Source organism: Castor canadensis, chromosome 18, assembly GCF_047511655.1.
Source record: "Castor canadensis chromosome 18, mCasCan1.hap1v2, whole genome shotgun sequence".
NCBI classification, from domain to species: Eukaryota; Metazoa; Chordata; class Mammalia; order Rodentia; family Castoridae; genus Castor; species Castor canadensis.
The window spans coordinates 401,893-413,174 of record NC_133403.1 but is presented as its reverse complement, the minus strand read 5'-3'; the positions used below and the strand labels follow the sequence as shown (position 1 = coordinate 413,174).

At 58.8% G+C, this 11,282-nt stretch overlaps 1 protein-coding gene across 6 annotated transcripts in view; it reads right to left on the bottom strand.

Annotated features, from left to right (window-relative positions):
• Positions 1-282: 282 nt before the first annotated feature.
• Positions 283-11,282, bottom strand: part of Grk3 (G protein-coupled receptor kinase 3) — a 76,007-nt gene continuing 65,007 nt past the window's right edge. For 3 of the 6 annotated variants that reach the window (XM_020186882.2, XM_074061011.1, XM_074061016.1), the window contains 8 exons: positions 10,816-10,882; positions 10,249-10,349; positions 8,910-8,976; positions 7,607-7,702; positions 4,593-4,755; positions 3,603-3,739; positions 1,948-2,061; positions 283-1,375 (listed from right to left, as the gene is read on the bottom strand). In XM_020186882.2, coding sequence (XP_020042471.2) covers positions 1,214-1,375; positions 1,948-2,061; positions 3,603-3,739; positions 4,593-4,755; positions 7,607-7,702; positions 8,910-8,976; positions 10,249-10,349; positions 10,816-10,882 — 907 coding nt within the window. In that variant the 3' untranslated portion in view covers positions 283-1,213. The other 3 variants (XM_074061013.1, XM_074061014.1, XM_074061015.1) reach the window with 3 other exon arrangements.

Sequence of the window (11,282 nt, the reverse complement as noted above, 5' to 3'; positions counted from 1 at the left end):
GTGTATTTCTATGTGTATGTGCGCACACGTGTGTGCTGTGTGTGCCCCACACTGGACACGGCAGGCGGGGAACACGTCTGACTGAGACACACAGGAGACCCCCCCACTCCTGGGAAATAATAGATCCTTTCAGCAAATTTGCCAAATTCTAAAATATGATTTTCAATAAAAAGTCCTTGTTTTCCCAGTGACCACACAACTTGGAGCCACTGAGACAGAACAGCAGGACGTAATCTCGTTTTCTGAGTTAATTTAGAGATGCTCACTAAAACCACGCCAGGCACCAGACAAAGATGTGGACTTTAAATTATTTTTTTTGTCTGAGGACACGGGGCTCGGCTGCTCCTTCACGGGGGCCCCCCCTGGGCATGGCTGGGCGGGGACAACCCCGGGTGTCATCACCATCACAGCACAGCCCAGTACAAAGCAATGCTCGCTAACAGCGATGAAGGACACAAGTCACCTGCACAGTGAGCCGCGGACACATTCACTTGAAATTAACTGAAAGGTAAAACCGAGATTCTCCTTTCTCCAGCACGTCCATTATCGCCATGTCTCCTGACGCCAGCCAAGGACCCACCGCGGAGGCGCTGGCGCTCGGGCAGGACGCGTGCGCTGGGTGCTGCATGGCTCTGACCACTGGCCCTGCCTGAGGTCAGCACTGCGCTGCTCCCACGCAAGCAATGGTGCCCTCCACAACCGAGGACCCCACACCCTGGGCTCAGGTCCCCATCGCCCACCTCACTCACGGCCATGCCGGGGGCACCAAGTAGGGGCCACCGTCAGGAGGCTTCGTCAGCCTCCAGCCCAGGACACAGACACACTGCCCGCTGTCCCCAGGGCACGGAGCCGGGCACTGGAGGCCTGTGAGTTCCCTCCTGGAAAGTCTGAGCTGTTCGACATTAGATTTAAAAATCTGAGGGGGGAGGGACAGTAGGAGTCATTTCAAGTTCAAGGTCAGTGAACCCCAAAATTTATGCAGCCATGAGAGTAAGCTTCTGCTTCTTCAGTAGTCTGGACTGTGGCAAAGCTTTCAAGCAGGGCCAAAGTCCGCCGGCCCCGAGGACACCTCCGTTCCCACCAGGGCATTGTGCTCAGGGCCTCCCCGGCTCACAAGAGCCCATGCTCAGAACCACAAGGGGCCCGGGCTGTGCTTCCCGGGCTCTGCTGCAGGGCCAAGGGCCGTGGCCTCCGAGCCCCCGCAGCTCCGGGGTCAGAGGCCGGTGCTGTTCCTGTGACACAGCGGTGGCTTGGACAGCTCCACGAGGCCAGGCCGGGCTTTGTTGAGGAACTTGGGGGCGCGACGCAGCAGGAGCTGGGCCTCGGTGAAGGCCTCCGTCAGCTCCTTCTTCCACTGCACGAACTCGGGGTCACTCTGCATGGAGACACGGGCAGGGGTGGGACCCGCTCCCCACCGGCCAGCAGACCCTAGGAACGGCTAGCATCCTGGGGACCAAGGGACACGTGCCCTGCCTGCCCGCCCTGCAGCCATGTCCCTGAGGCCAGGTCTGCTGCACCTGCTCAGAGCCCCCCAGAGAAGGCACCCTGAGCCCCACACCCCATGACCACGGCTGTGTCCACAGGCCGCGATGGCCTGAGTCCTACACGGCCACATATGTGGGGACTGGGGACAACGAAAGGGACATTCATGTGTGTGAGGTGACAAGGCCGTTATTTAAAATGTGCCGTTTGTGTGGCACCCGCCAAGGTGCCGCATGGACCCCTGCAAGTCCCCCGGGTCTCCTGCTTGTCACCCGCCAACCCCAGCCCGAACGTGCAGAGAGCCGAGACCCCAACTTCAGGAATGGTGAAGTCTGGAGCGTTCCCACAGGGCGAGCAAATCCTTTCACTTACTTCCCAGAATCTGTGTCCCCGTCTGTGACAGTCTCGTCCTCGGCCCTCTTGCCACGTGTGGGAACAACCCTGGCATCATGGAGGGCAACTCACCTCGCACTGCAGCACGAACTGCTTCCCGCCCTTGACCCTGACCAGGATGCAGGTCTTCTCCTTGATCTGCGTTTCCTCCACGGCCAAGATTTGGTCCATGGTCAGGAGGCTTTGCTAAGCATAAAACCACAAAGTTACTTCAAGCTTTTCTGCAAGCTCTCAGCTTACACTGCTAAGCAATTTAGGAAACCATTTTTCTTTCTCCGAGGACTCTCTAGAAGCCAGGGGAGAGGGCGCATAGGAGCTCCAGTGACAACGTGCCCAAGAAAACCGCAAAGAAAGCCGCGTGTCCCCGAGCGCACAGCCCCCAGGGCCTGGTCTCGCAGGGCCATGAGCACTGAGCGGCGGACGGACGCATCGCGCGTCTCACACGCTGTCCGTCAGTCACACTGCGCGTGACCCAGGGGTGACCCAGGATTTTCGGGAAGAGGGACACACGGTGAGGCAGCGTCAGCTTGTGAGCTGGGGGGGTATGTCAGTGCTGTTAAGATGTCATTATAAACACAGGTGACGTCCTTCAAGAGCATCACACCAGGTCTACACCATCGTCGCACAGGCAAAGGCTACAGCTCCGTGAGCCCCTCGCCACTTACGGGGTGAACACTCCAGGACCCTAAATGAGCACCACCACCAGCATCCACTCCCACGCCCTCGTTCTCCTTATCACGCTCCCAAGCCACGCGCGCCCCCACGCGGCCTCGGCAGGACCCTGAACCATCGATGCTGCTGGGCCGGGTCAGGCTCTGTCTCTGTGCACTGTGACACAGGAGCACCGTCCTGGCCTCCCGTCCCTGGCCTGGGCAGGACCCTGAGCCCCTGGCTGTGCTAATCTTCAAAGTGACTTCTCCGGTCCAACACCGATTTTGTTCATTTTTACAGAAACTGGGTCGTAAGCAATTATAATCCCTCGTAACTCAGTGGCAATGTTGCCCACAGAGACGGAGAACTGTGATTCGGCGTCACACGTGCAGGTCTGGGCCCTGTCCCCAGCCTTGCGTTACCTAGACAGGGTGTCATAATCAGGGCTGGCTCCTTCCATGGTGGCCAGTCTGGGCTCCTCACACCAGAGACGCTCAATAAACGCAGCTCGGTCTGCTTACAGGTGCAGCGGGGATCAGGAGTCTCTTCCTGCCTCATTCCCACACTTAGCTTTGGGGAGACAAGAAGGTAGCTGCCTTGTCCCGTGTCTTAAACGCCACCCACAAAAGGAAGGAGCTGTGGCGACCTGGCCTGTGTGAATGGGGGGAGATGGGACACGGGCAGGCCCGTCCAGGCCAGGGTCCCCTCAGCAGCTGCCTCTCCAAGCCTGGTCTCCTCTGGGTGCCAGGCCTCATGTGAGCACAGTGGATTTCTGCTGTTCCCTTCCACAGAGGGGGAAACTGAGGCTGGGAGTCCCTGGACTGTGCTTAATCCCTGGAGACCCTGAGCTGCCCACTGGCTCCAGGTCCAGCTTCTCTCCCTGACCCCACTGGCTGCCCCCCAGCCTGCGTCCCCCACTAAGCCCACAAGGCTTCGGGTCTCTGCGTGATGCCTGCAGTTTCCAGACACCACAAGCTCCTCCCTGACTGGGACTCCACTGGGGGTTCCGGGGTTCAGAGGTTCAAGTCTGACATGACCGTCCCACGCCAGGTGGACAATGCTGGTACCACACTCACCCGCGACTCGCCGTCTCCTCGCCACTCCAGCCTGTTGGGGAAGAGGTAGAAATAACGCCGCTGCCACTGTGAGAGGAAGGGGTTCCCCAGTTTCAGCATGGAGCCGTGCAGGATGCAGTCCTTCCCCAGCGCGTAATCTGCAGGCGAAGACAGGGCGTCACACGGGCTCCGCGGACGGCGCACTGTGCGGGAACTGGGTTTCTACGGCACCGCGCACTTGGCGGCCATCGCCCGGCTCAGGAGCGTGGGTGCAGGGGCTCCCGGCCATTTGTTCCTCCTGGGTCCTAAGTGCTGAGAACAGACAGCCATTACAAAGTGCCCGGCATGGGGCCATGGTCCCTCCAGTGACCCCACGGAGAGAATGGGTCTCTGCCCTTGTCACGTGGGCTCTGGTCGCCCTCACAGGCAAATGAGGCGACTTCTTGCCCCAAGCACTACAGAGAGTCACGGACTGACAGGCCCCAGGGACCGGAAGGCCTGATGCTCTGTGTCTGGAAGGCGAACAGGACGCTCAGTGAAACAGACACACGTGGCTTCTCGTGGTCTGTGACGTGAACGTGCGGTGTGCTTGTCGGTCTCGACAGTGACATGTCCTGCCACGGCTCTCACCCAGACAGCCACACACGTGGTGGGGACAGGAGCAAAACGACACTGCAGGCCTTCTCCAAAAAACATCTCAACAGTGACGATGGGCACTGAACCAAGCCACTGCCCTGCGTGACCACGAGGTCCCACGCTGGTGACACCCCCATCCCCGACCCTGCTGTATTTGTCCTCGAGGACTGAGCTCCCAGACACTCCAGGAGAAGAGATCTGGACCAAGCATGGCCACCGCACCCTCGCCTGGGGGACCGGGTGTGACACACCCACTAGCTTGTCTCACCCCATGACACCGAATAAGGTGCCATCTGTTGACCCCACGCCTTGTGGCACTGTGAGAAATGGTGGAATTGCAGTGCATGGGTGGTGCCGGCCCCACCACCATCTTACCTTCCTCGTGGCACAGCTGCTTGCCCTTGGCTCTCCTCCGGGCCTCGACTTTGTCAGTGTCGGCGTTGACTGCCTCGTAGACAGTGTCCACCACCTCCTGCTGCCAGCGTTCCGAGATCACCAGGGGGAAGTTCCTGTACAGCTCCTGGTCACAGTCAAGCAGCTGCTCGTGTGGGGACACCAGACATTCAGGACTCAGAGCGGCCCCAAAGGCAGCCGTGCCCCACCCATCACGGTGACCTGCAGGACTGTGCTCAGGGCATGACAGGTGACGACGGTGTGTGCTGCCACCATCACTACACAGGGTACAGGTGACACCGGTATCTGCTGCCACCGTGACTGCACAGGGTACAGGTGACACCGGTGTCTGCTGCCACCGTGACTGCACAGGATACAGGTGACACCGGTGTCTGCTGCCACCGTGACTGCACAGGGTACAGGTGACACCGGTGTCTGCTGCCACCGTGACTGCACAGGGTATGTCGGATGACAGACTTGTGTGCTGTCACCATTGCTGTGCACAGGGCACGCCGGGTGACACCGTCACCATGACCGCATGGGTGGCAGTTGTGTGATGCAGTCACGCAGGGCACCACTGGTCTCACGTCCCACCTTAAAACGTGGACACTTTACCCACTAACACCCCAACTTACAGAGCCCGACTGCCAGGCGAGCTCTCGGTCTATTTCTTTTTGTGAAAGCAGGAAGGCAGAGCGACAGAGTTTCAGCAACGATGATGAGGGGGAGCTGAGAGGCCCTGTGACTGACCCTCCTGCGAACTGTGAAGCCGGGGACGCCGTGACGCGGGCCCATCTGCCACTCCCTCCACCACTCTCCCAGTGACAGGCGCCATCGCAAGGCGTTTGATGTGAAGTGAGCATCGCGTGGAGATGGGACAGCTCGGCCCCCACGAGCCACGGTGGGATGTGAACTCTCCTCTCAGGGTCGCTCAGACCTCTCTGCCCCAGACAGAGGCCCGTGGGCGGCCAGTCTCTAGAGATGTCCCTTTCCCCACACCTCAGGTGACAGAGGTATCACGTAGTAGGTGAAGTTCAGAGGAAAAGGAGTAACGAGAGTCACCAGCACGTCCCTTGGTCACCTCCCCCCACACACCCTGATCTGGAACAGCATCGTCCCCCCAAATGTCTTCTGCTGTAAGACTGCGTCCACTGTGGGTTGCCTGGATGACCACAGCCTTCCCTACTTTCTGCTGTCCTCAAATGTCCCAGTAAACCCAGAGCTGAAGTCCCTGGTTGGTAGCAGTGTGACGAAGGCGCAAAGGCCCCGGTGTGTGGCATGCACTGGGTAGCGAGGACTCCGGCCCCACACACTCAGAAGCCTCCAGGACCTCCCTAACCCTAACCCTAAGAAACCCTAACCCTAACCCTAAGCCTCCATGTCAGCAAAAATGAACTAATGCAGAAGACAATTCATGCTGACAGGGGGATGGGGTGAGATTTTGGGTTTGCTTTGGGGTTTTTTTGCTTTTAAAATATGAACCGTGTCATCTTTGGGCTGCTCTTCATTTCTCAAGAGGCGACTGCCCCGGCACACGGAGCCCTCACTCCGGACAGGACCCTCACCACTGCCGTGTCCCCACCACACTCAGCATCGTGGTCCCCAAGTGACTTCCCAAAACAAGCTCAGAGGCCACCAGCTTGTCACACGCAGCCGCTGCCCTGGAGAATGACACAGGCCGTCTCACTGATCTGCACAGCAGTGCACTCCCCTCGTCACGGGTGGGGAAACGGAGGCCCCAAAATGGCTGGAATCCACTCAGCGAGACTGTGCAGCGCTGAGCCATCTGCTGCCCCCAGAGCTGAGGTCTGGGCTACAAAAGCCTCGCGTCTGAGAATCTCGTGGACTCAGGGACGTGACCTCCTGCACGATGGCAGCTCTGCTTTAGTACATGATGTGCAGCAGCACACCTGGTAACAAAACTCTGCTGTGACAGCAGTACTCTCTGCAAGTCGCTTTGTCAGCGACACCCACAGCACAGCCGCACAGTGGCACTGATGCCATGCAAGTCTGGGTGCTGGCCTCAGCTGTCCACAGGACAGCCTCCACTCCAGGTGGCCACCAACCTCGACAGTCCGGGCTGGGCCCACGGCACTTGCCTTGCACCTAGCTCTGCCTCCGGGGCCCCTCCTGTGGACGCTCCATCAGTGCACAGCTCGGCCCTCTCCTGACACCCCTGGCTGTACTCTCCCTGCCCCAGCTGCCCTCCCTGCCCCGGCCACCCTCCTCCACACCTCGCGTCCCTCCAGCCAGCGAGCTGCCCCCACACTGCCCCACGGCCCGGGAGGCTCCTGGCCGGGCTCACAGGCCACGTCACTCTGCCGTCCCCATTCAACAGGAGCATGTTTTAATGTGTCACAGCTCCTGGTGTGGGGACAAACGAGGGGCATGCAGGAGGAGGGCAAGCAGCTTGGGGAATGGAGCCGCCTGCAAGAAGCCACCACAGAGGGACAGGTGGCAGCCTGGCAGGTGACACACTCTGACTTGGCACCCAGACACGCCAGTTCCCTCTTGTCATCACGCCTTGTCTCTACTCGGAGGAATAATAACACGAGCAAAAGTCTGAGACGTGCAGAGGATGACACAAAACACCGGTTACGTCACCTTTGACTGACAAAGGCGGAGTGACCCACTGTCTCCCATCCCCTCCTCGCGTGCGCGGCGGATCTGAGTGAACCATGAAGGAGGCAGCACGGCCCTTCCATGCCAGGGAAGCGGGGAAGCGTCTGACCTCGCAGCTTCTCCCACACTCCAGGTTCTAACCCAACCACAGACGCTCTGGCGGCTAAGCCCTGATCCCTCCTTCCCTGATCAGTTTGTTCCTCCAGACTAAGATGACTGCTCAAGGAAAGTTCCCGGGGACTCCAGCTGACGGAGCTCCCTCATCTCTGTGTCCCCAGACACGTCTGAACTGAAGGTAACTGATTCCCAGCAGAAATTCCCGTCCAAAAAACACCAAAAAGCAGGAACACGGAGGGCGCAGAGCAAAGGCCTACCTTCACGCCTTTGGTGTCCTCCTCGTCAAACGAGCCGATATCGAAGGCATCGGCAGCATTGACCTCTCCCCGCGGTGGGATCAGGGGTGGCGCGTACTGGAGGACACAGAGCAGAACACGTCACGTGACCCTTCCTGTCCCTGTCCCAACCTCGAGCTGCACAGCGACCCAGCGCGAGATCCCCACGCTCGCTCAGCCTGCACGGAGCATGCCATGCGGGGAGTCACGGGAAGCCCGCACTCCCGGGAAGACCCCAGATTTAGAGAAACTGAAGAAAAGAGATGCACGGCCAATGTGCTAACTGATGGTTACACAGGACGGTCTCAAGACGGCCCCGGGTCCCCAGCACAGCTTACGAACAGCTGTTCCTCCTCGTGTGACGCGGCACAGCTGAGGCTGGGCAGGACAGCGTCCACACGAACATGGCCGCAGCCCCGACTCTAATGCCCCAGGACCCAGTACAGAAAGTCACCGCCCTTCTGCAGCCTGACCTCGTGCAGAAACACGCTTTAAACGAATTTAGCTGGGCATGGTGGCACACACTGTAATTCCAGCTACTGGGGAGGGAGGACAGCAGTCTCTGACCACTGTGGGCAGTTAGCACAAGACCGTATACAAAAAGCAAACTGAAAGCAAAAGGTGCTGGGGGGGCAGCTCAAGCACTACAGCACCTGCCCAGGAAGCGTGAGGCCCCGAGTTCAAGTCCCAGTGCTGCCAAAAAACAAGTAAAAATAAGGAAAGGGACCCTTACGTTCTGTGGTACTTGGGTAGAAAAATGTAAGTTTCCGTCACAATTTTCTTGTGTAGTTTACACGGGTTTACGTAAAAGGATGTTCACTTATTGAGACAGAATTCAAACACATGAGCACAAACTCGAAACATCTCGGCGGTGCAGACGTTTGCAACAGCTCGGCTCTGTCTCGCCCTTCACTGACTTATCGCAGGCCCCTCAGGGACAGTTCCCAGGCAGGCCCCATGGGCACCACATCTGCCTGGACCCACGTGACCCCTGTAACCCATGTCAGCTCCAGGCCGGCAAGACCCAGGGCTGTGCGAGTAGCCACGGTTCCATGTTGTCTGGGGACTGATGACAAGAAAAGACATCTGACCATGCTCAGCACAGACCAAACGTCTTTTCTGTAGGTGGCTGGCTGGATCTGCCAATGAAAGCCCCCGGGAACACGTGGCCAGCAATGTGAAGGAGTTTCCCACAGGGTGACCTTCAGGGGTCAGAACCCGAAAGCAGCAGGGACAGGCGAGTGGGCTGTGCAGAGGTGGTGGTCTCTGCGCCCTGGGGCCATACCTTTTGTAAGTAGACGTGCTGCCAGTCAATACCCCTGAAGAAGCTGTGCTCTTTCACCTCCTGTGCGCTGGAGAGAGAGAAAGAGAGAGTGAGAGAGTGAGAGAGTGAGAGAGTGAGAGAGAGAACCCCCGTGGTGGTAAGCACCCGGGAACGCTGTCCCCTCTGCAGAACCCAGAGGATTTCCACTCTCAGATGGCAGCTCAGCTGTCACGTAAGGCATTTTCACACACAGATGCGGGTGTCTCGCAGGCATCACGTGGACACACACAGGACATGAGCCAGAGCGGGGTGCTGGCGTCACACGTGACAATGGGCCTGTGACCAGCCGAGTCCTGTCTCATACCCAGCACAGCAGCGGGGTCAGTCGAGGTGGAGGACAGCGGGAGGACGCCTCAGACACGGGGGCCAGAGCTTGAACCTCACAACCCCGCTCTGAGGAATGACTAGGGAACCCAGAAAAGCAGAGACCTCGGCCAAAGGAACAGCAGCTCAAAAAATGAGCTGTGACAACAGGTGGGTCAGAGGGGTGACCCCGTGGAACAGCTCTGCTTCTCCCGGGGCTGGGCCATCGCTCCCCCCACAGAACCGCGAGAGACGGTGACGTACACGACTGACTGTGGACGCAGGTCTGGCCGCCTCTAGTCTGTCTGCCTATCTACCTATCATCTATGTATCTACCTGCCCGTATGTCTACCTGTCTATTCATCTGTCTGTCTATGCTAAGACTGATGCCCAGCCTCAACAGGAAGCTGTGATGAGCGACACTGATGACGGGAAGGGAGGCTGCAGAGGACACGGCATGTGTGAGCTGCATCTTCATCAGTTAGAGCAGAAACACGCCGCCCTGTTAAACTGATAAATGAGAATGTGCGCGTGAACGTGTCATCGTCTATCTATGGAGGACGCAGACACCATGTGCACACGCGCACACTCACGCACACAACACGCATTTGCGGTCGTGTGTGCGGGAGGTGACCCGGGAGGGCCATGGTCGGCTTCGGCCCTCAGCCTCACGGAGGCCAGCACGGGGCAGAGGCGCCGATCGCAAGCATGACTGGGGTCCCCCGGTTCTGCCTGAGAGAAGAGCTGAGAGCCTGTTAAACTGCCATTCCTACCAACGCACTCGTTCCCAACGGGAGACGGGCCTCCTCCGTCACCTAGGCCGATGCTTGCAGTGAGAGCCTGTCCACCCAGATCAAACACAGGACAGCACATGACACCCATGACCCCCACCCGGGCAAAATGGGAGCTTCCCAGGGCGAGGGATGACTGCTGGCCCTGGGAAAGCAGCTGCTCTGCCTCTCAGGGAGGGACCCGGGGAGGCAGGGACGAGACCTACCCGCCGCCCTGGCAGCCGAGACGCCCGCTGACCTCCCGCTGGAGCAGGCCGTCCAGGAGCAACTTCAGCTCAGGCGAGAAGGCGTCCGGAAGCTCCACGTGCTGGGGACAGAGAGTCAGGCTCGGGTGGGCGCCCCAAGGGATGGGACGGGATGGGGGCAGGGTGGGGGACAATGGGGGGCACCCCGAGGGACACGAAAGGGGCAGCACGGGGGACAGGGAGTAGCACAGTGTGGCCAGAGCTCCCACCCAACCACACAGGGGGGCCAGGCGGGACTGAGAGCCGGGGACACGGGACGGCTACTGGTCAGTGTCAGAATCCACGCCCAGAGCCACTGCCGAGGCAGGCGTCCCCGCAGCTTCTGCCTCTCGGTCACCGTGTTTAGTTGGGCGTGGATTTGCCATGGCTTCCTTGCACGGTTTGTTTGAGAATATTGAGTTTTGCTATGGCCTCCTTAGAAATTCTCCTGGTGATTTTATTAATTCTTTATGACTTTAATATCCATCCGTTACTACACTGTGTGGCCTGACAGCAGTGTTGTGCGTTTTATATAAAACCCATCCTTACCGTGGTGAGGGTCGCTCGGTCGATCTCGTGCTTGTCTTTGGTTCTGTGCTGCCGGAAAGGGCTGTGTCTGCGGAGAGACAGACATCTTGTTAGGTCCCGTCACCAGTGGTCAGCAGACACTGCCTGACCCTGGGGTGAAGTGTCATGTCCTGCTACCGCTCTTTCAAAGCTACAGGGACACAAGGATCAAAAACATTTATCATTTCTGGAAAAGCACAAGCCACCAGATATGTTGGGACCTGAATGAGCAAGATGGACACGCACTTGAACGGCTGGACCCTCGCCACCATGGACTGGTGGCCCTGAAATTAGCATCTCCAATTAAAATATCTGGGGATAAAACAAGCTGAGATGGGAGGGAGGAGGGGCCATCGTTCACACGTGTTAGTGACCTCAACGGCACACTTTTCCTGCACCATGGACCCAGGTTCCTAGAACATGCTGAGGCCTGGCAGAGCAGGACCAAG